Below are 23923 nucleotides of genomic sequence, written 5' to 3'. Positions count from 1 at the left end.
AGAAAGCCCGTGCACAGCAACGAAGACCCAACGCAGCCATAAATAAATAAATGAATAAATTTATTATTTAAAAAAAGAAAGTGTCACTGCATACTGTTAGTTAAACTAGTGAATGCACTACTTCTAATTAGAATAACCATACGACTGCACAAATGTAAAAGAAATGACAATCAACAGCCTTGCTGAAAACCCTTGCAATACAGCAGTGTAATTAGTATCTAAACCAATACTGATCTGAAGTATACAATTTTCATAATTAAACTTCAAACAGTTTATCAGGAAGTATCAATAGATTAACATCACTCTTATGTTTTTAATGACATGAAAATAAAGCACACAAATGAAAAAACTAGAAATTTTTCAAAAGTTGACTCCCTAAGGAGATAGCTCTGCACGATTCTACTAGATCTTCCAAAAAGAAAAAAAGCAATCTTTATTATAACTTTCAACAGAAATTCCTAGAACTTTGACTACCTTGTACAAGCCACTGAATGTATTATGTAAACTGAGCAAAGGCTACACAGTATGCTCTCCTTTAAAAAAAAAAAAAAAAAACCTCATCCTATACTATAATGCATCCTAAAGAGGATTTTTGTTAGATTTTATAGCTGTGCAAACATGACAACTACAAAAACTAACATGGTAGTCAAAATGAGCTAAAAACCACAAAAATTGATAGTCACTCTATGTGTAGTATATAATTAGTTACACCATTAGCAAATACTCCTGGGCTTCCTCAAAACTGAGGCTCAGACATGAGCTGGCTGAAAGAAAGTAAATCAGATCCAGATATTAAGAAGAAAAATAAATTAAAACTTACTTCATGATATATTTGGCTCTGTCTATTGTTTGAGCTTTAACTTTTACTAAAAGTGGATGACTGTTGTAAGTTTCATTCTTCCACTGGCCATACAGACGATATCTTGAAAATGATGAGATGAAGAATTAGGAAAAATTAAACACTTAGAGGTTAGTGCACTAGAATAGTAGCTAAAAATACAAAAATATTATGTATTTACCTATGCTGATATGGAAATGTTTTAAACATTCCCCACAGTTCCTCAGACATACAAGCATTGCAGTCCATCAAAGAAAGAGATGGAAGTAATACCTGGTCAGTAATGCTAAGCAAGCAGCTAAGGATAACTTCCTACGAAAAATGGAGGAAAAATTATTTCAGTTAAGAGGTGCATATTAATCCCCCCCAAACAAATTTATGTAAGCCTTGGAAAAATTGCCATTCCTTGATTTAATAACACACCATATCTAATTCCCCACACTATCACTGTACTTTTCACAAAAAAGTTTCTCCGTCTAAGAAAGCAAATGAGGTGAGGGAAGGAAAGGGGTAGCAAGAATGAGGGACTTTTTATCCCTTTTCCTTTCTCAACATGGTAATCCTCAAAAACAGGAGGCTGTCAATCTTAAAAGATACTTTGTACGACATGCCAAAAGCTACATTCAACATATAAAGTATAAAATAGTTATTCACATAGGTGATTAAAGCTTGTTCACAGTAAAATTTACAGTATGCTGTACCTAGACAAACATTAGACACATTGGATTTTTCTAGTCTCTTACCGTCTTCTCCTTATCTTCTTGTTTGCTTCCATCAGACTGAAACTAAAATTAAAAAAAACTATAAATAAAATGCAAAAAGGTTAAGATTATACTGTCACAATTTCATTTCTAATTTGAAAAAAATTAACTTGCATGTAGTTGTGAATTATTTCGTTACTTGTTACACACATGTAGGTTTTACAGTCAGTATTACCAATTAACATTTTAAGTTCTCATCTACATTTCTAACCTCCAAATAATGTGACATTCATGAATTTTAAATGCCAGTTTTATAAGCCAATTCTTTTCTCAACCTCATTATCACAAACCAAAGCATCCTAAAACTGATCTGAGTATTAATTATAAAATTGTAGCCAGCACAATTTAGTTATAATTCATTTGCATTTCTCCTTCCAGATGTTCTAGTTCTCCCCCTCAGAATTGGTAAAATCTAACACTAAAGCAACGACAACAAAAATTAAACCCAAAGAAATCCAAAGCTATGTTTTAATTCACCACTACTTAAGCCCTAAGAAGTAGGCCCAAAATATTAATACCATTGCTGACAAAGACCAAACCACTTCCTAACTTGGACAGACTGAATGAAAAAGCCTGGGTCATTATTTTATCAGTGATTTTCAGGTGGGCTGCTGAAGTACCATGTTTGACAATGCTGTCTATACATACAAAATGAAATTGTGAGTAACATTTGTGTGTGTATAGGCAGGTGGAGTGTTGGGGGAGTGCACAAAGGCCAAAAGGACAGGTGAAGCACTGATACTCAAGGACAATCTAGATTTCTGGAATGTATTTAGCTCAATACCAAGTATGAGAAAGGGAAAAGCTAATATGCAGCTAACATACCTTATTGGTAGATAAGGATATTTTGTGCATGTATGTTTTCATGCTTGAGTAATTTAATGTGTGTTACTACAGGGAAGTCTAACTTCTGTGCAACATTTTCACATAAGACTAATTCAGGGACGGCCATGTTACCTTGATGGGAAAACATACAGAATCACACTTTTTTAATTGGCAGGTTAAAAAGATATGGTTCCCTTTCACAGAAACGATTATTAAGTCAACATACATCCCGGTGAGCAAATAAGGAGTCAGGTTATGAAGGAGTGGCCTGGCAGAAAACAAACTAAATAGTTGCTTTTATTTTGTTGGAGGGGGATGGTAATTCTGGTGGCATACTGCGTGTACACTGGGAGGCAGAAATAACGGTATGTCATAATTGGAAGAATCCAGTTTATAAGGTATTGTGTTGGAGATAAAGGCAGTTAGGCTACTCCTTTGCTAGTATACTATGATTCAAATGAACCTAATAAAGCTATACATAGTTTTCTCCATACAAATAAAACATTTTCTTAGTTACTAAGCTGTCCTAATTCCTCTTACTAGATACTTATATTAGTTTCTAATGTCTATTTGTCAATTCTCTAGATTTCACAAGCAGGAAAATTTGAAAGAGAGAAAGAAATATGGAAAGCACAAGGAAACTATCTAGAAGAGCAGTAAGAAAAGGTTTCTAGCAAAGGCTAATTATAACCAAGATGAACAACAACAACAACAAAACCAAGATGTACATGCATGTAAAAGTGATTTTCTTTACACATTCCACTCCCCTGATGCTTTCTTTTTCATTTAGTTTAACTTAATTTGCTTTTTAATTCAGAGCACATACAAAACTCTCCATTCCCACAATAGAATACTAAAAGTTTTATTGAATGGCCAGGCAGAAGTTGAAGAAAGAAAGGATGGGGAGGGACAAAAGACATTCATTCATTCATTCATTTGTTTACTATGTGCCAGGCACTGGGAATTCAAAGATGAACAGTAGAGAGTTCCTATCTTTGAGGAACTGACAAGGTTACTATCTTTCAGGATCTCTTTAAGATCAAGACTACACTTACCAATGTACTGTTAGGAACTGAATTTTTAAGTTTGAATAAAATTGAGCACTCACAATTATGTCTACACAGACCATCAGCTATAAATGACCCCAAGCAGGTTCCAAACTTGCCCTATAACAACAGAGCAGCTGATGGGGCTGCATAACACTACTGAGCACCACGCTCCCCCCCACCAAAAAAGCAGGTTCATCAAGAAGGTGCTTTTGGAGAGTTGAGAAATAAAGGCTGGAATAAGTCGTAGATATAACTAGATAAATTACTTTTTTATTACTAATGTCTTATTTTTAGTACCTCTAACCCATGAATGTTTCAAATGCTACTTTAGAGCAGGGGTCCCCAAGCCCCAGGCCGAGGACCAGTACCAGTCCATGGCCTGTTAGGAACCGGGCCGCACAGCAGGAGGTGAGCAGCAGGTGAGCGAGTGAAGCCTCATCTGCCACTCCCCACCGCTCGCATTACCACCTGAACCATCCCCCCCAACATTCATGGAAAACCTGAAAAGGGAAAAAAATGAAAAATATTTAAATTTGTGACTTAGACTACATCTAAGTAAATTATGGCATTATTGTCACCGTCCTTATTAACTATCATTCATTGAGTACTACATGCCATATAATAGGCTAAGAACTACACATTTATGTCTGAAAACTACTCTAATAGAAGAATCTTTTTGTTAGGGTCTAAATAAGACCCATCAAAATAACGTAGAAATAGGAAACTATAACCTATAAGTTAAAAGTTATGGGAACCTAGCCAAAGCAGTCTTGAGGGAAAAAAAATGGAGCTGGAGGAATCAGACTCCCTGACTTCAGACTATACTACAAAGCTACAGTAATCAAGACACTCTGGTACTGACACAAAAACAGAAACATAGATCAATGGAACAGGTTAGAAAGCCCAGAGAAAAACCTACGCACCTATGATCAACTAATCTATGACAAAGGAGGCAAGGATATACAATGGAGAAAAGACAGTCTCTTCAATAAGTAGTGCTGGGAAAACTGGACAGCTACATGTAAAAGAATGAAATTAGAACACTCCCTAACACCATACACAAAAATAAACTCAAAATGGATTAAAGACCTAGATGTAAGGCTGGACACTATAAAACTCTTAGAGGAAAACATAGGAAGAACACTCTTTGACATAAATCACAGCAAGATCTTTTTTGATCCACCTCCTAGAGTAATGGAAATAGAAACAAAAAAAAAACAAATGGGACCTAATGAAACTTAAAAGCTTTTGCAAAGCAAACTACAAACAAGATGAAAAGACAACCCTCAGAAAGGCAGAAAATATTTGCAAATGAATCAACGGACAAAGGATTAATCTCTAAAATATACAAGCAGCTCATGCAGCTCATTATCAAAAAAACAAACAACCCAATCAAAAAACGGGCAGAAGACCTAAAGAGACATTTCTCCAAAGAAGACATACAGATGGCCAAGAGGCATAGGAAAAGCTGTTCAACATCACTAATTATTAGAAAAATGCAAATCAAAAGTACAATGAGGTATCACCACACACCAGTTAGAATGGGCATCATCAGAAAATCTACAAACAACAAATGCTGGAGAGGATGTGGAGAAAAGGGAACCCTCTTGCACTGTTGGCGGGAATGTACATTGATACAGCCACTATGGAGAGCAGTATGGAGGTTCCTTAAAACCTAAAAATAGAACTACCATATGACCCAGCAATCCCACTACTGGGCATATACCCAGAGAAAACCATAATTCAAAAAGACACATGCACCCCAATGTTCATTGCAGCACTATTTACAATAGCCAGGTCATGGAAGCAACCTAAATGCCCATCGACAGACGAATGGATAAAGAAGATGTGGTACATATATACAATGGAATATTACTCGGCCATAAAAAGGAATGAAATTGGGTCATTTGTAGAGACGTGGATGGATCAAGAGACTGTCATACAGAGTGAAGTCAGTCAGAAAGAGATAAATAAATATCGTATATTAACGCATATATGTGGAAACTAGAAAAATGGTACAGATGAACCTGTTTGCAAGGCAGAAATAGAGATACAGATGTAGAGAACAAACATATGGACACCAAGAGGGGAAAGGGGTAGTGGGATGAATTGGGAGATTGGGATCGACATATACACACTAATATGTATAAAATAGATAACTAATAAGAACCTGCTGTATAAAAAATAAATTAAATTTAAAAATTCAAAATAAATTAATTAATATTTTTTAAAAAAGAAAAGTTATGGGAACCTGAGTTTAACAAGCCTGGAGAAGAGATAACAGAATAGCCTTTCAATGTTTTGGTTCAAAGCCTTTTTAACTTTCAATCAGAAAATCTTAAAAACTTTACAAAACACTTAGAAATAACCCCTTAACTTTGATACATCATTTATGAAAACACAGGAAGGGATACTAAATGAAAAGTACTATCTGCCACCACCTTTCTTTTTTAGTCAATACAAATCTCTACTAAGATGCCAAAGAATGAATAATATGGTCACCCACACACAGGATGACCATATGTGCTGGCTCTCAGTTCTTATCCCAGGGTAACTTTTAAATGTTACCTCTCTTTCACACACTATGAATTTTTTCTTTTCTGAAACTGAACACTGAGGTTGAATTTCAGGAAACAGCCTTGGAGAAGAGGTACAGCAGTTGAATCAATTGTTTACAGCAAGTAATGTGGTCCACACTAAAAATTCTGCTTTCCTTTCTTGTAAAAAAATGTATTTTTTTTTAAAACTACACTGTTTGTACATAGAGTCTACAGTTGCCTACTAATAAATTTAATATCTGCCTATCCTTGGATGTTTATATACCTCTCTTAGGTAAAAAGCATAGCTAGGGCCTCCCTGGTGGCGCAGTGGTTGAGAGTCCGCCTGCCGATGCAGGGGATACGGGTTCGTGCCCCGGTCTGGGAGGATCCCATATGCCGCGGAGCGGCTGGGCCCGTGAGCCATGGCCGCTGGGCCTGCGCATCCGGAGCCTGTGCTCCGCAACGGGAGAGGCCACAACAGTGAGAGGCCCGCATACCGCAAAAAGAAAAAAAAAAAAAAAAAAAAAAAAAAAAAGCATAGCTAATGGGAAAAATTAAGATCCTATTTGTAATTTATTACCTTAACTATGATTCTACACCTTGATTAGAATTGTCATATGAAGATATTCAGTAATAGCTAAAGTGACCTGAGTTCAAACCAATCATTATAGGGGATAATACAAGTACTAATATAAACATCCTAACAGTTTTTCCCTGCTCAGACTCATTAAATAGCAAGGGTGTTATAGATTAAACTTGGGCTCCAACTCTAGAGTGCCAATGATAGCAGTGTCTGTCTCCATTTGGACAATAAGAATTATAATCAAGGTTCTGATTGGTTTTTTTTATATTTATTTATTTATTTGGCTGTGCCAGGTCTTAGTTGTGGCACATGGGATCTTTGTCACCATGTGTGCGATCTTTGTTGCGGCATGTGGGATCTTTAGCTGTGGCATGTGGGCTCTTAGTTGCAGCATGCGGGCTCTTAGTTGCAGCATGCAGGATCTAAAATATTTTTTTAAATGGGCAGAATACCTAAATAGACATTTCACTAAAGAAGACATACAGATGGCCAAGAGGCACATAAAAATATGCTCAACATCACTAATTATTAGAGAAATGCAAATCAAAACTACAATGAGGTATCACCTCACAGCGGTCAGAATGGCCATTATCACAAAATCTAGAAACAATAAATGCTGGAAAGAGTGTGGTGAAAAGGGAACCCTCCTGCACTGTTGGTGGGAATGTAAACTGACCACTATGGAGAACAGTATGGAGGTTCCTTAAAAAAACTAAAATAGAACTACCATATGACCCAGCAATTCCACTACTGGGCATATACCCTGAGAAAACCATAATTCAAAAAGAGACATGTACCACAGTGTTCACTGCAGCACTATTTACGATAGCCAGGACATGGAAGCAACCTAAGTGTCCATAGACAGATGAATGGATAAAGAAGATGTGGCACATATATACAATGGAATATTACTCAGCTATAAAAAGAAACAAAATTGAGTTATCTGTAGTGAGGTGGATGGTCCTAGAGTCTGTCATATACAGTGAAGTCAGAAAGAGAAAAACAAATACCGTATGCTAACGCGTATATATGAAATCTAAAAAAAAAAAATGGTACTTATGAACCTAGTGGCAGGGCAGGAATAAAGACATACACATAGAGAATGGACTTGAGGACACGGAGGGAGGGGAAAGCTGGGGCGAAGTGAGAGTAGCATCGACATATATACACTATCAAATGTAAGACAGATAGCTAGTGGGAAACAGCAGCACAGCACAAGGAGATCAGCTCGGTGCTTTTCGACGACCTAGAGGGTGGGATAGGGAGGGTATATGGGGATATATGTACGCATATGGCTGATTCACTTTGTTGTACAACAGAAACTAACACAGAATTGTGAAGCAATTATACTCCAATAAAGATGTATTTTTTTGAATGGAGAGATATGTGTCCATACTACCCTTGACTAGTTCACTCATGAAACCCCAGCAACAAAAATTTCCTTTATTTGATAAAAATTCTTTGATTTGTTACTAATTTATAACAAATTTCAAAAATGAGAGGGAAAAAACATCTATCTCTACAATGTAAAGAAGCTAAAGGCATTCCTACATAAAATCAAATCTACTCTTGAGGGAAATGAAACTGCTACTTTAAAGTGGCATCTTATGTTTAAAGACAGAAATAGATTAAAGTATATTATTAATGCTTTTTAAAAAATCATCAAAAGTTAGTGTAGTGATAGCTTACGTAAGTGATAACTTATTATGATCTAAAAAATTCATGACAACTATTTTTTTAACTCTCTAAAATTGAATACCTAATTATTAGTATCTAATTCATGTTTAGACATATCTCATTTGATCCATATTGCAACCCCAGGAGCTAGATAAGGCAAATATTACTACCACGAATCTCTGGCTTAGAAAAGTGACCAGCTTAAGGTCACATTACTAGCAAGTAGCTAGCAGCTCATCCTGATGAAACTAGTTCACCTAATTATCAATTTCTAATGCTTTAATTACTCTGTTTGGGGGACAGCCTTAAATGAAGAATCTGTGGGCAAGGAAGGTTCCAAAGTCAACACATAAAGTAAAAATTACATATACTCACAATTACCCTTAAAAAACCCCTTATATCATCTATAAAGTATACAGACACATTATCTTTCATTTAAGTCCAACTCAAGACTCTGTTTTTCCCCTCTAATATTAGGAGAAATCACTAAGTGACCATGAGATGTGAACATGAAATAAAGTGACTGGCTTGCATTTAGGGGGCCATGTCACACGAAAACACAGTTTAAAAACTAGACTAACTGAATGTGGTGAGATACTCTCTAAGACACCTGAGAAACTGAACCAAAATGAAAGAAAAAAATTTCTCCAATTTCACCCTTGCTCCTAGACATACACACTGAGTATTTTGATGGAACAAGTCTGGCCACATTCACATAAACTAAGCACAGGTATGGTGTAATTCCACTGTACTTGATTGACTCCCATACCTTCATCCAAAAGGAATATTAATTTTGAGCTCTAACCCACACAACCAGGTTAGATCTTCAATTTTGAAAAGAAATAAATGGACTGAAGCAGGATCACAGACTCTCCCTCCCCTAATAGCTAACAAAAAACAATAAACATCAAGTCAAAATTCTAAAGTAGCTGTTTCATAAACTAGAGTTTCAGGATCAATGGTATTAAGGTACATTCTCTCCCTAGGAACCCAAATTTTTATTATGAAAAATTTCAAGTTTACATAAAAGTTGAATGGATAGTATACTTATCCATAAACACCTATATATCTACCATGTACATCCAACAATTAACATTTTGCCTTTTTTTCTTGACCAAAAAAATTGCAGACATGATACTTTATCTCAAAAAAATTCAGTGTACATCTCCTAAGAATAAGGACAGGGACTTCCCTGGTGGTGCAGTGGTTAAGAGTCTGCCTGCCAACGCAGGGGTTCGAGCCCTGGTCCAGAAAGATCCCACATGCCATGGAGCAACTAAGCCCGTGTGCCACAACTACTGAGCCTGCGCTCTAGAGCCCTCGAGCCACAACTACTGAAGCCCGTGAGCCTAGAGCCCATGCTCCGCAACAGGAGAAGCTACCACAATGAGAAGCCCGCACACCACAACCAAGAGCAGCCCCTGCTCGCCACAACTAGAGAAAGCCCGCGCACAGCAGCGAAGACCCAACACAACCAAAAATAAAAATAAATTAATTAAAAAAAAGAAAGAATAAGGACATTCTTCCACATTACCACAATTATCATAATCACAACTATTCCGAATATCACCTAGTACCCAATCTAAGGTATATCCTGACCCTTTGACTCTAGGTTTCTCTAAGCTTTATCTGTGAATCAATTTAGAGCACTTTGGCTCTTTACCAAAGGCCAACATAAGAAATAGCCATATAAAGAGACAGTGAGATAAATGAATTAAGATGACAGAGTGAAGCATAAACACAGAATTTCTCTCCCACAATCCCTAATGCAATGAACAAAGTATGTCTTCCTATTTGTTTTTTTTAATGTCCCAAATTCACCACCAACCAAGCAAAAAAAGAGGAAATTATGCTATTAACTTCAAGGTGATGCACACACAAACACACATAAGATTCTGAACTACAGACAGTGTGGTATGGCGCCTGACCTTAACCCAATCCCCAGAAGTATCGAGCAAGGAAGGTAAGTCAACAAAATCCTTTAGGCAATGTGGCCTGCAAGGTAAATAACCTGAGGAAAAACCCTTGTGAGTAGAAGCCCAGCAGGATTCTGGCTGCTAAGGCTTTCTGTCTCTCAAAGGAACTGTGCTCAGATGGATGAGAGAATCAAACCCCAAGGGAGTTGGATACCCACTTGGTTGGGCATGCCTAGCATAGGATGGGTAACAGGATCTCAGAAGACAAAGCAGAGGTTCCCTAAATGAGGGCTATACTCAGCCTCACTGAGCTTATTCACTCCCCTATTCCAGACCACAGAAAAGATTGAAAAGAGAACCCAATACTCAAACTGTAGCTTGAGGGGAGAAGGACTGGTCATAAATAAGGTAGGAAGGGGGCTTCCCTGGTGGCGCAGTGGTTGAGAGTCCGCCTGCCGATGCAGGGGACATGGGTTCATGCCGCGGTCCGGGAAGATCCCACATGCCTCAGAGCAGCTGGGCCCGTGAGCCATGGCCGCTGAGCCTGCTCGTCCAGAGCCTCTGCTCCGCAACGGGAGAGGCCACAACAGTGAGAGGCCCGCGTACCAAAGAAAAAAAAAAAAGGTAGGAAGGGTGTGAGGATTCACTCACACTGTATCAGAAAGAAGTTGTCCATATTAAGATGAAAAGAAATGCTGTGGCTACTATGGAAATATAAATAGCCTAAAAAAAGCATATAAAAGACAAATGAACTTAGTCTGGAAGAAAGTAGAACACAGAGGACAGACAGAGATTCTCCAAAAGTATCTGCATATTGTCATAGAAAAAGTATTACGAACTCAGTAAGACAAGAAAAGCTTGGATACGAGATACACAGAATGAGATGAAAACAGACTGCAGAGATAAAACACCACTGATACAGATATAATTTAAAATAGCAAGGAATTTCAAGAATCGAAAAATTTAGACAACCAATCATTTCTTCAATTTTAGACACACTACATTTGTATAGGCAGTAGGGCATGGTGATTTTGAGCTTGGCCTCTGAAGCCAGACTGCCTGAATTGAACTCGCATATCTGTCCCATACTAGCTGTGTGACCTGGGACGAGTTACTTAACCTAGAGCACAAAAGGCTTGGTAAAGATTAAATGAGCTGATGCATGTAAGGTACTAAAATAGGGCCTGACACAGGGTAAGAGCTCAATATTAGTAATCACTATCAGAAACAACTTAATCCACTAACATCAGCTGGACGCAAAAAAGCACCAAGGAATTCATCTTTATGTGTGTAGGTGCTATCAAAAACATTTAAGTATGTCAGGTGAGCATGTTAAAGCTGTGCTTTATAGTTAAAGAAAATTTTAAAGATAGCAAAACGTGAGCATTCATATAGAAATATTCTATAGAGCCACCTCCCTCTTTTAAGCCTGAAATAAGGACCAAAATTGGTTAATATACTAGAACAGTTCTCAAAGTTTGCTCTTTGGATCAGTAGCACCTGGAAACATGTTAGAAATGCAAATTCTCGGGTCCCACCCAGACCTACTGAATCAGAAACTGAGGATGGAGCCCAACAATCTGTATTTTAAGAAGACCCCCAGGTGATCCTGATGCATGTAAAGTTTGAGGTTCACTGTACTCGATAGTCCTATACTACATACCTCAAATTTCAGAAATATATAACCACATACACATACACACACACAGAGACATAAATGATTTCAAATAACTATAGGCTGAAAAGACTATTCTGTTAAGTGATATCTAACACAAGCTATTTTTTAAATATGCATAATTTATATATACAAGCCAACCTCAAGCTTATGAATGAGAGATTTGTTAAAGATTTGTTCATTGTAAATACATTATTTGGAACTAAGGTCATATTCCCCCTTCAGAAGCAATCTTATAAACTCGGATTAAATTCCTAGCTAGGCAACATAAGCCTTTTAAACCTACAAACACATAATGATTTGTTATAGTGAAATGTTTTTAGGGTAAAAAAAATGAACCAAAATTCTAAGTCAGAGCATTGGAAAGATTCACTTTTCCTACCACAACCTTAGCAATGAGAGAAGACAGACTTCTTCCCACACTGGGATCAACATAAACTTTTTCTGCTTCCCTTCTGCCCTTCTACCTCTGCAAAAATAGAGACTAGAGTTAGGGGCAGGCACCAGACACAATTGTGATAGAACAGAGATAAAGGAGGGCTGCAATGGAGATGGCAGAGTGGAAGAGTAACAGCTTTAGCACCTGTGTATCTTGATAACAATATTGTATCTGTATATGTTTATACATATGTCTGTATACGGGACTTCTACAAGTTTGATGTTTGGTCTCCTGCTTACAAGTTTATGATACTTGTAGCCAAAGAAAGAATTTCAGAACAAGAGATCTGAACATTAAGATTTTTAATGAAAAAGAATAGCATAAAAAAACCAGAATACCATTAGTGGGTAAAAGTAAGATGAGAAAGAGGCTGTTTACATTGTCTCAAAGTATCTCCCCACAGGATACATATTAACAAAAAAGAGAAAAAGAATAACTACACTGGAGAAACCTGGCAGCCCTCACCTTAACCAAGTGATCCATGTTAACATCACCAGTAATGGGACAAATTGACTTCACATGCTTCCCAATATGATGCAATGGGAAAAACAAGTACTAGTTAACATGACATCCCTTTCAGACGATAAGGATCAAGATAATGAAACACTGTTATACTTCTTTTTTTATATGGATATATGCTATATAATAAATATTATGTATAGTAATGAACTACTTAGCAGATTTCTTCAGCATACCTTTACACAATATAAATTTGTTAACGTTAAAAAAAATGTACCTACCAGCTAAGTATTTAAAGCCAAATCAAACATCTCAGGTCTCAAGTGATTAATACACAACAGTTGTTAAATTTTCTATATAGTTACTGTAGTCAAAAATTAAAATTAGGTGCAATCGCCAAACACTGGAGAAAACTGCATTTGTGCTTGTAAGAATTTCTAGATTCTTTTGCTTACGTTGCTTTACAATTGAAAAGAAATTGTATATTCTTTTCAGCTTTAAGACCTTGGTTAGGCAAAGATCTCTTAGAACACAAAGAGCAAACTATAAAAGAGAAGTTCTATTAAATTGGAATCAATCAAAATTTTAAATTTTTGCTTTCAAAAGACAGTAAACAAAATGACAAGGCAAATCAGACTGAGAATAAAAGACAACTGAATTTAAAATGGGCAAGAGGGACTTCCCTGGTGGCGCAGAGGTTGGGAGTCTGCCTGCCGATGCAGGGGACATGGGTTCGTGCCCTGGTCCGGGAAGATCCCACATGCCGCGGGGCGGCTGGGCCCGTGAGCCATGGTCACTGAGCCTGCGCATCCGGAGCCTGTGCTCCGCAACGCGAGAGGCCACAACAGTGAGAGATCCACGTACCGCAAAAAATAAATAAATAAAAATAAATAAAATGGGCAAGAGATTTGAATAGACATTTCAACAAAGATGATTACAAATGGCAAATAAGGGCATGAAAAGATGCTCAACATCACTTATCAACAGGGAAATGTAAATTAAAAGCACAAAAGATAGCACTACACACCCATTAGAATGACTAAAATTTAAAAGACTGACAACACCAAGTGTTGATGAGGATGTAGAGCAAATGGAAGTCATATACATTGCTCCCAGGAATGCAAAATGGTACACATATGTTGGAAAAGTTTGACAAAAAGTTAAACATACACTTACCCATATGGCCCAGCAATCCCATTCCTGGGGAAACAAAAACATATGCACCCCCCCCAAAAAAGACTTGTACAAGAATATCCATAGCAGCTTTATTTATAATAGTCCCCAACTAGAAACAACCCAAATGCCCATCAACTGGTGAATGGATAAACTCTGCTATATCTATATAATGAAATATTACACAGCAATAAAGAACTACTGACATGTGCAACAACTGAAATGACTCTCAAAAGCATTAAGTGGAAGAAACCAGACAAAAAAAAGAGTACATTCTATACTATCCCATTTATGTGAAGTTCTAGAAAAAGCAAAACCACAGTGACAGAAAGCCTACCAGTGGTTGCCAGGAACCAGCAATGAAGGGAGGGAATTGATGGCAAAGGGGCAAGAGGGAACTTGCTGGGATGATGAAAATATCCTATATCACGATTATGGTGGTGGACACACAACTGTATACATCTGTCAAAACTCATCAAATTGTACACTTAAAATTGGTGAGGTTTATTGTATGTAAATTATAACTCGAAGCTAATTTTAAAAAATAATAAGCCAAACATGGAAGCAACCTAAGTGTACATCAACAGATGAATGGATAAAAAAGATGTGGTGTGTGTATGTGTATATATTTATATATATATATCTATATAGATATATAGATATATATATGTGTGTGTATATCTATATCTATATAGATATAGATATAGATATACACACGTACACACACAATGGAATATATCACTCAGCCATAAAAAAGAATGAAATAATGCCATTTGCAGCAACATGGATGGACCCAGAGATTACCATACTAAGCGAAGTAAGTCAGACAGAGAAAGACAACTATATGATATCACTTATATGTGGAATCTAAAAAGATGATGCAAATGAACTTATTTACAAAACAGAAACAGACTCACAGGCATAGAAAGCAAACTTATAGTTACCAAAGGGGAAGGGGGAGGAGGGATAAATTGGGAGTATGGGATTAACAGATGCACACTAGCATATATAAAATAGACAAACAATAAGGATTTACTGTATAGCACAGGGAACTATATTCAATATCTTGTAATAAACTATAATGGAAAAGAATCCAAAAAAAGGAATATATATATATATATATATATATATACACACATATATATGTAGAGCCAAATCACTTTGCTCTACATCTGAAACTAACACAATATTGTAAATCAACTATACATCAATAAAAAAAATAATAACATAAAGTTACCCTTGCGGTAAGTGATTAGAAAGGCATTTAAGGAAAACTCTGGGGTGCTAGTACTGTTCTATTTCTTGATCTAAATGGTGGATACATGGGTGTTTAGTTTGGAAAATGTTACTGAGCTGTACAATTATGGTTTGTGTGCCTTCTGTGTTATGTTTTATTTTAATAAAAAGTTTACTAAAAAAAGTAAAAGAATGGATCCTGAACAGTCTGAGGTTGAAGGGACTTCACACAAATAATGGCAATGATTCAAAACTGCGGCCAAGAAAACAACTGAGCAGAAGAAAAGCAAGAGGAAAGAATGTTGAATTAACCACTGTTTATAAGGGGATTCAAAAAGCAATCACATGTCCAAAGCATATTTTCCTATCTGGAGGACTTGACTAATAATCTGGCTGGATTTAAGTTTTTATATATAAATGGTTGGGACACAACTGATTTTCCCCAAACCTTACTCAACATAACCTTTTCTTAAGTTTACTTTCTTTTTATTTCTAGGGAATATACTCAGAACAGTTTCATTCCATAATTTAGTTTTCTGCTTGGAAGAAAAAAAATCTTACTAACCTCCTTCATAAATGACTTGCCTATCCGCACCACTTTTGCGAATAAAATGGGATCGTGAGAAAGGTGAGGACCAAGGTAACAGAACATATTGAATACGTCTCTCCTCAAATCTTCAAAGCTCTCTGCTTGTTTTGGTGCTCTCTTATTTTGCAAAGCATTAACAGGTGAGCCTTTAGCACCTTTAGGAACGCCAACTCTACAAAAAGAAGGAAAATTTATATATATATAACTATACAATACCCCATTTTAAGTTAACACAGTCATATTAATCAGTAAGTAAAACTTTTCTTGCTTATATTTGCTTTCTCTATTTCAACTGTGCCTAACTTCATTATACCAAATAACTTAACTGGTAGAAAAAGACAAAAACAATATTCATTTGAAAAAAAATCAGAGCTTAAGAGACTGTTTCAAATTAACTGCATAAGAAAAGGAAATCAGAGAAATGCAGATTCCAAATTAACATTTAACATACATCATATGAATTTGTTTTTAGTTAAATTTGGCCAATATCAGGAATCTGGATATGGGAATGGGGAACAAGGGATGGACCTCAGAGACACAAAGATGAAACAGAAAAATATGGATATAACAACACTGATTCAAGTTAATAAACATTTCTCAATCTGGCTTCCACTACCTAGACTGAATATGAGGTAGGTGGTGGTAGGGAAGGTGAGCAGCATAATGAAAGAGGGTGTGTCACACTAAAAAGGACAGCATGCCCAGAGTTCTCACCTGCGGAGCAGGTGTCCCGCTGTGGAGTCACAGGGGTCACTCTCTGAGAAGAAGCCTTCATGGTCCACAGCCCAGGTGGCACTGAAGGCAGCAGCCAGCAGCTATGCACGAGTCACAAGGCTGGGGCTTTTGAGGCAGGCTCTGATCTGTGGGGCTGAAGCCAGAGCTGCTGCCAGTACTGCTCCTAAGTATCCTGCAAGTAGGCTGAGGGCTAGCGGACTGGTCGACACAGTAACTAGGGATGATGAGAGAGGCTGCACTACCAATTTCCAGGACAGCAGCCTATATGCCAGGAGAGATAAGGCAAGCAGAGAGGCAAAGTCCTCACTCAGAGCCACTCAACCCAGGATAGAGGAAAATTACACTAAGTAAAAACCTTAGGAATTCTCTGCCCCCCAAGAGAGGAGGAAAAGTCAAAAACAGAATGGAGTTTTCACTCTCAGTGGAGCAAACCCAACCTAGAAGTCTAACATACAGTTTTTAGACAACACTGCAGCACAAATTCTGCAACACCTGGTCTAGATGATAGGACACAAGTCACTGATTAATACCTGCCAAACTGATATGGTCTGTGAATAGTTCTTATCTTCTGATAAAACATACTAAAATATACGCTTGGTTTGAGAAGACAAGATAAATATGCAGATTTTTTTGTAGTCCTAAACTATTTCTACCTCAATTAGTAAAGCACACAGTAACATACCTTCGGTAGAGAGGCTCAATAGTTATATGAATAAGCTTGCAAATAGCAAGGGCTATTAGTTTATGTGAAGCTGCATAGTATGGAGGCATCTGATCCATAATGTTCTGTGCATGCTGCCAATCACCAATCTTTAACAAGGCTTCCAACAAACCAAGTTTTTGGTTGTCAGGTGGCTAAAAAGGAATAATTACAGCAAAGATACTCAGAATACAGACACCAATAAATCTTTATATATTTTTCATATAAAAAATTAAGCCAAACAATAAAACAATGTATGTCAACAACAGCTGCCATTCATGGGAACTGCAACAGTATTTTCCTGAAAGTACAATTAAGTTTTTTAGTGATTGGAAAAAAACAATAGGATCTGCTTTTTCATTTAGCAGCCAAAGCATGACAGTTTATAGACTTGGAATTAAATTAGGTCCTACTTAATGTTTTATTGTGACACAAGGAACTAGAATTCATTCATCTTTGAGAATTCCTTTAGGACTTGAGAGACATTAATACACAGAACACAAACACAGTCAATACGTGTGTTATCTTATTTAGAATACACTCTGAAGTTTATATAAGAAAAAACATTGCAGCCTCTTTTGGGAAGGTGCCAATCAGATTAAAAACAAAACCACCTTTGCAAATTTGTATTCCAAAAACCAGGTTTCACCACAATCAAAACTAAGAAATTATCCTTCCATAAGTTGATTAACCATCACAAGTTAAATTTCGTAATTCTAAATCCAGAAGACAATGTTAATTATATCAGAATAAACTATATACCTTCTCCACTTTCTCCTCTTCTTTTTCCTTTTCTTTCTCTCGTTCGTCAATTTTATCGGAAGACAGTACAACCATTGTAAGTTTTCTAACAATCTGCTTAGCTTCTACAATTTCTCGTTTGTGTTCATCCATAATGCAATTATCAGCTGGAAGAAGCTAAAAATGGTTCATTAAAATTTCAAAAAAAAGCTAATACTATTTGCACATACAAAATGCAAACACTATCTACTCTCTATTGATAAAACTAAATAAGAAGCCTGGCCTATTTATGACCATAATTTCCCTTCTAAATAGGTCGCTCTCCATTATTTTCATATAACCTGACAGGATTAAGTACCTGAATTTTGTACACCTTTTAAACTCAGGCAGCAATTCAAAGTTTCATCTCTTCTGTCTGTCAGAGGTCCTAAATTAATACTACAACAGTGATGCTTACCGTTGAATTTATTAGTTTACCAAAGAAAATGTGTACCTGTTCCATTAAAAATATCACAGATTTCCCCTTTAAAGGCCAAACTCCAAATTAAATAAAGTACTACATACGGATCCAATTTGGGAGAGGTAAACTACTGATTGACATAAAGGGACAAAGTTGATTCCTCTAAATGAAAAATTTCTTGGGACTGACATATATACACTAATATGTATAAAATAGATAATAAGAACCTGCAAAAAAGAAAAAGATTATACTTATGGGTATAGCTCTCAGAGCAGCCCTGATAATTTATACGGGTTTCCTTTATTATTGCTTGCTTCTGTTGTCATGCTTAGAAAATACACACATTTTCTTCTAGTTATAAAAAAAACAACTCTACAAACTCCATTAAATTTCCATGGGATCTAGAAATAAACTTTCCATATCTATAAAAAAAATAAGTAAAAAAGTAAATGAAAATCTCAAGTCGAAAAATTATGAACAGCTTGACATCTCACTTTTCATTTTCTAGATACCTATTTGACTTAAGTCACAAACTAGTTTCTAGTTTATTACAAAAGAAAAGGTAATATGTGGATAGTTGACCCTCCATTATGAACAAAGGATCAAGTATCTCAAGTTCAGCCATATCGTATGAGTGGAAGATGGCTAATGTGGACATTTCATAAAATAACCTAGACACATAACCAATAAACCATTACTTAGTAGCTTTTGCTAGGCACTATGGTGAGCTATAAAAGAAGCATTCCTGTCCCTAGAAATGCATAATCTATTTCAGTAGCTAAGTCTAATGCAAAGTAAACAATCAGTAAATAATAAAAGGAGACAGTGAAATATTAAACTACATACTACAGACCTTATCCCATTAATCAAAAAAGGGGAGTGGGAGAAAATGCATTATGGACTGGTACAAGGAGGTAAATGAGGCTTTTTCTCATTCTTTATTCTCTCCACTGGCAATCAAACCCATTTTTATTGCTTTACTTATATATCTATCACATATCTACCACAGGTCCTCATCTTTTACCTAGTCTATCTACTGCAATTGGCTCTAAAATCTCCAATTACAATGGGTTAAATCTAAGTTTTTAATTATAGTTCTCTCAATTTCTAGTCTTCTGTATTTTGAGAATATGTTATTAGGTGTATATAAAGGTACAACGATTATATCTTCCCAGTAAACAGAACTTTATTATTATAAAGTGACTATCTCTATTTCATCTGACAATAATAATTTCCCTAGTATATTTTTCCCACCATTTTACTTTCAACCTTTCTTTGTCCTTAGGTTTTAGATGTCTCACGTAAACAATAAACTGGTTTTTAATCCCATGTGAAAATCTCTGTCACCTTAACAGGAACACTTAGCCTGCTTATATTTAAAGTTAAATAGAGTTGTAAAATAAATAAATAAATAAATAAAAATAAAGGCGACTCCGATCTAAAAAAAAAAAAGTTAAACTGAAAAATATCAGTAATAAATCTATCATCATTTTTGTACTTTCCATTTGTCCTGCCAGTCTACACTTGCCTATAAACTCATACCTACGTCTTCAGATTCTCCTTTTTCTGACCAATTTTCCATGTTTTCAGTTTGTACATCCCTTCTCTACTCTACATCTTGAATGGCTCTCTACTATCAACAAGAAAAAAAAATCCAAACTCCTTACACCACGGCACTTAAGAACCCTTCACAGTTTGGTCCCCAACCTAATTCTTTCTCCCTCCTCCTTTCTCCTACATACCACCCTAGGCTCCAACCACTCTGAGCTTCCTGCTGTTCCCCTAAGGTGATAGTGAAGCCTTTTCAAACCTCCTGCGTTTAAATTAGGTTAATTCTACCTACAAAGCTTCCCACCTTTTAAGCCTGGCCAACACCTACTCATCTATCAAGTTCCCAGTTCAACATCAGTAGTTTGGAAAAGCCTTCCAGAATACCCCCAAGACAGAGATGGTCACTATCTATTCCGGGCCCTCACAGCACTTTGTGAATACTTCCAATAAAGTACTTATTGTATAATGCAAAATGTTTTCTCCCTTGCTAGACTATGACTGCTTCCAAGGTAGTGATCAAGTTTCATTCAACTCTGTAACCACAATATGCAATGACAGGCAAGGAAGTGATTTCAAAGGCGGTGAAGATGATGTCAGCTTTGGACAGTTCATGGATAGCCTAATGCACAACAATAAAACAGGAATTTCTATGTTACCAACCTAGCGTTTTCAAACTGACAGGCTAAGCTGTTGCTAAACTAGAGATCATAAATCATAATCACATACACACTCCTCTAAATCCTAGATCCAGCAATAAAAGCACAATACCAGTCATTTATTACCCAGTAAAAACACAAAAGAAGCCATTTTTTAAGAAGTATACGAAAAGTTCCCCATTCATACTGAATGCCTAAACTTAACATTTGGGTGAGAAGTAAGAACTATGTAGGTAATCTCATATTTCCCCTAATTTGTGTATAATACAGAAGTCTAAAACCACATTGATTAGAACTTGGCCTCACTCTCCATGAGGTATGCCTTGACGACAATTAAGAACTTTAACTTCAGGGCTTCCCTGGTGGCGCAGTGGTTGAGAGTCCGCCTGCCGACGCAGGGGACACGGGTTCGTGCCCCGGTCTGGGAAGATCCCACATGCCGCGGAGCGGCTAGGCACGTGAGCCATGGCCGCTGAGCCTGCACGTCCAGAGCCTGTGCTCCACAATGGGAGAGGCCACAACAGTGAGAGGCCTGCGTACCGCAAAAAAAAAAAGAACTTTAACTTCATAGCCAACCTTGAATTCTGTAACGGTGACAAAAGGTATTTCATTTCCACGGTTCCAATGAACTAAATTCATTCGCTTTATAAAGTAAACACAAAGCAGTAATGCAATAGGGCTTCAAAAATTAAGACTTGAGAGCCTAGAACCAATCTTGGAGTGCTATATATGGCTGCCTACTCCTCTTCCCCACCCCTGGGACGAACAACCAAATATTCTCAGCAGCCCACTGGACTTACATGTACATAAAGATCATCTAAATCAATAAGATTAAATTGTAGAAGTACTGCTGCAACTCTGTACAAAGATGAAGGAGTCTCTCCATTTGGTTCCTTGAAAAACACAAAAAAAGTTTCTATTTAGTACCTAAAGTACAACTAAAATCATATCCATTTATCTACCAATAATTAAGAACAATTAGATCAAATAACTCTAGGTCAACAATAAGCTTCATTGCTCTTCCTGATCATAAATAACATCCAAATTCAGGACAAAGATAATTATGTGAATATCCCTTTTCACACTGGCACATCTGATGAACACAAGGAAAGCAGTTTCAAAAATGGACACATTTTACAATACATGCTGATATTTGAATAAAATCTGAAACTTGATCAGAATGAGATTTTATACTGCATAATATCTAGTTTGGGTTTGTTTATATGTATGTTTTCTTAACTTGGTTTTTCAAGTACTTCTCAGTGGAGATGCAGATAGACAAGACTGACAAATCTGGAAGTACGGAACCATCTGTGTCTGCTTTATACTTTTCTACCTATTCTTTTATTTCTTGGGGTTTATGCTAAGTATATCTGCTTGTCAGATGATTTCCCCTTCAAAACAGGTGTCTATACGTAATACACATGAATAATTCAACATTTTAAACAAGGAATGGCCAAGTCCAGGTCAGCCCTATGGACCCTATGGAGAAACAGAAGGATCTCTGAATGCTATCAAGAAGACTTTTCCCTTATTTTTAAACTGCTTGGGGTCAGATGAATAGAAGAATGACGTGAGGACAACTAGCAATTATTAAATGGCAAAATGCAAATAAAAAGCAAACAGTGACAATACATTATGTTCTGCTTCTACTCAACACTGAAAATGAGATCTTTGTAAGTAAGCCCCCCCACAGTTGTGACAGGTGTTATGTACATAATATATGAAGCTAATGAAACTAACAGATGTCATATAAAAAAGGCATTGTTTCACTGTAATTTTTAAGACAGATAAGTCTTCAACTTAGCAACAGTTTGATTCTAAATGTTTTTTAAGTGGTTATTTAGTATCAAAACATTTTCCCATTAAAAACAAATGGTGGGGCTTCCCTGGTGGCGCAGTGGTTGAGAGTCCACCTGCCGATGCAGGGGACATGGGTTCGTGCCCCCGTCCGGGAGGATCCCACATGCCACGGAGCGGCTGGGCCCGTGAGCCATGGCCGCTGAGCCTGCGCGTCTGGAGCCTGTGCTCCGCAACGGGAGAGGCCACAACAGTGAGAGGCCCGCGTACCGCAAAAAAAAAAAAAAAAAAAAATGGTGGTCACACTTTTGGAGCAAACCCACAAAAGCTCACTACCTGACTTGAATCCACCAGGAATATTCTCATTTTTCCCATTATCTCTGTTTAAATGAGTCACAAGAAGCCCCCAACTCTCAGGACAAATGTCAACTCCCGTAAACAGATCCTCCTATTGCTCTGCACAATCCCTGTTCTGTCCTATCCTACCTATCCATAGCATTCTTAAAAAACTTCCATGGAATCCTCTGGAATTCATGATCCATCCTCAGCAAACCCCCCCATATCCTGAACCTCTCCTCTAAATATATCCTCTAAACCTCTCCTCCCCACTTCACCTTGACACTTGAACAAAGACTAGACTCACTAGGAACACCACTCCCACTGTAACCCAGTCAAGTGGTGGCTATTTTCCCCAGACCCCTCACACTACTAGGCCTGGAGATGGGGTATGAATCATCTTTGCTTTTTATAGCTGTTTTCAGACTATTCTCCCTCCATGCTCCCTAAAGCCCACCCAGCTCTGAATTTCCTATCACTCACTATCCCTCACTATTGCTGTGATCTAGTTTCATCTGTGATCTAGTTTCATTCTGCTGTGGTCAAAGAAGATATTTTGTATGATTTCAATGTCACAGATGTATTCAGACTTGTTTTGTGGTCTAATATAAGGTCTATCCTGGAGGATGTTCCATGTGTACTCAGGAAGAATGTGTAATCTATTGTTGTTGGGTGGAGTGTTCTATATATGTCTGTTAAGTCTGACTGGTTTACAGTGTTGTTCAAGTCCTCTATTTCCTTATCTTTTGTCTAGTTGTTCTATCCATTAATGAGAGTGAGGTATGGAAATATCCAACAGTTATTGTAGAACTGTCTATTTCTCCTTTCAATTCTGTTAATCTTTGCTTCATATATTTTAAGGCTGTTTGGTGCATATACATTTATTAACTGTTGTGTGTTACGTTCTTGATAGGTTGACCCTTTTATCAATACATAATGCCTTTTGTTATCTAGTATACAAAATTTTGTCTTAAAGTCTATATAGCCACCCCAGCTCTCTCCTGGATACTATTTGCATGGGGTATCTATTTCCATACTTTCACTTTCAACATATTTATATCTTTGGATCTTAAAGTAAGTCTCTTATAGATAACATATAGTTGAATCATGCTTTTTTTTCCCTCTCATTTTATTACAATGAATTTTAACAGTACAGAAAAGTTGCGTGACCTTGGTGGGTCTGG

General features: G+C 36.9%; 1 protein-coding gene across 12 annotated transcripts in view; it reads right to left on the bottom strand.

The window, feature by feature from the left end:
- Positions 1 to 23923, bottom strand: part of THOC2 (THO complex subunit 2) — a 113394-nt gene that overhangs the window by 45724 nt on the left and 43747 nt on the right. For 11 of the 12 annotated variants that reach the window (XM_081221669.1, XM_081221671.1, XM_081221674.1 and 8 more), the window contains 7 exons: positions 21404 to 21496; positions 17958 to 18113; positions 17178 to 17350; positions 15737 to 15932; positions 1582 to 1623; positions 1020 to 1150; positions 821 to 922 (listed from right to left, as the gene is read on the bottom strand). In XM_081221669.1, the coding sequence (XP_081077795.1) occupies positions 821 to 922; positions 1020 to 1150; positions 1582 to 1623; positions 15737 to 15932; positions 17178 to 17350; positions 17958 to 18113; positions 21404 to 21496 (893 nt within the window). The remainder of the gene's footprint in view (positions 1 to 820; positions 923 to 1019; positions 1151 to 1581; positions 1624 to 15736; positions 15933 to 17177; positions 17351 to 17957; positions 18114 to 21403; positions 21497 to 23923) is intronic. The other variant, XM_081221676.1, reaches the window with a different exon arrangement.

The sequence above is a fragment of the Mesoplodon bidens genome, assembly GCF_964165515.1.
Source record: "Mesoplodon bidens genome assembly, chromosome: X".
Classification (NCBI taxonomy): domain Eukaryota; kingdom Metazoa; phylum Chordata; class Mammalia; order Artiodactyla; family Ziphiidae; genus Mesoplodon; species Mesoplodon bidens.
The sequence above is the reverse complement of the archived record's forward strand: the minus strand, read 5'-3'. Positions and strand labels throughout refer to the sequence as shown.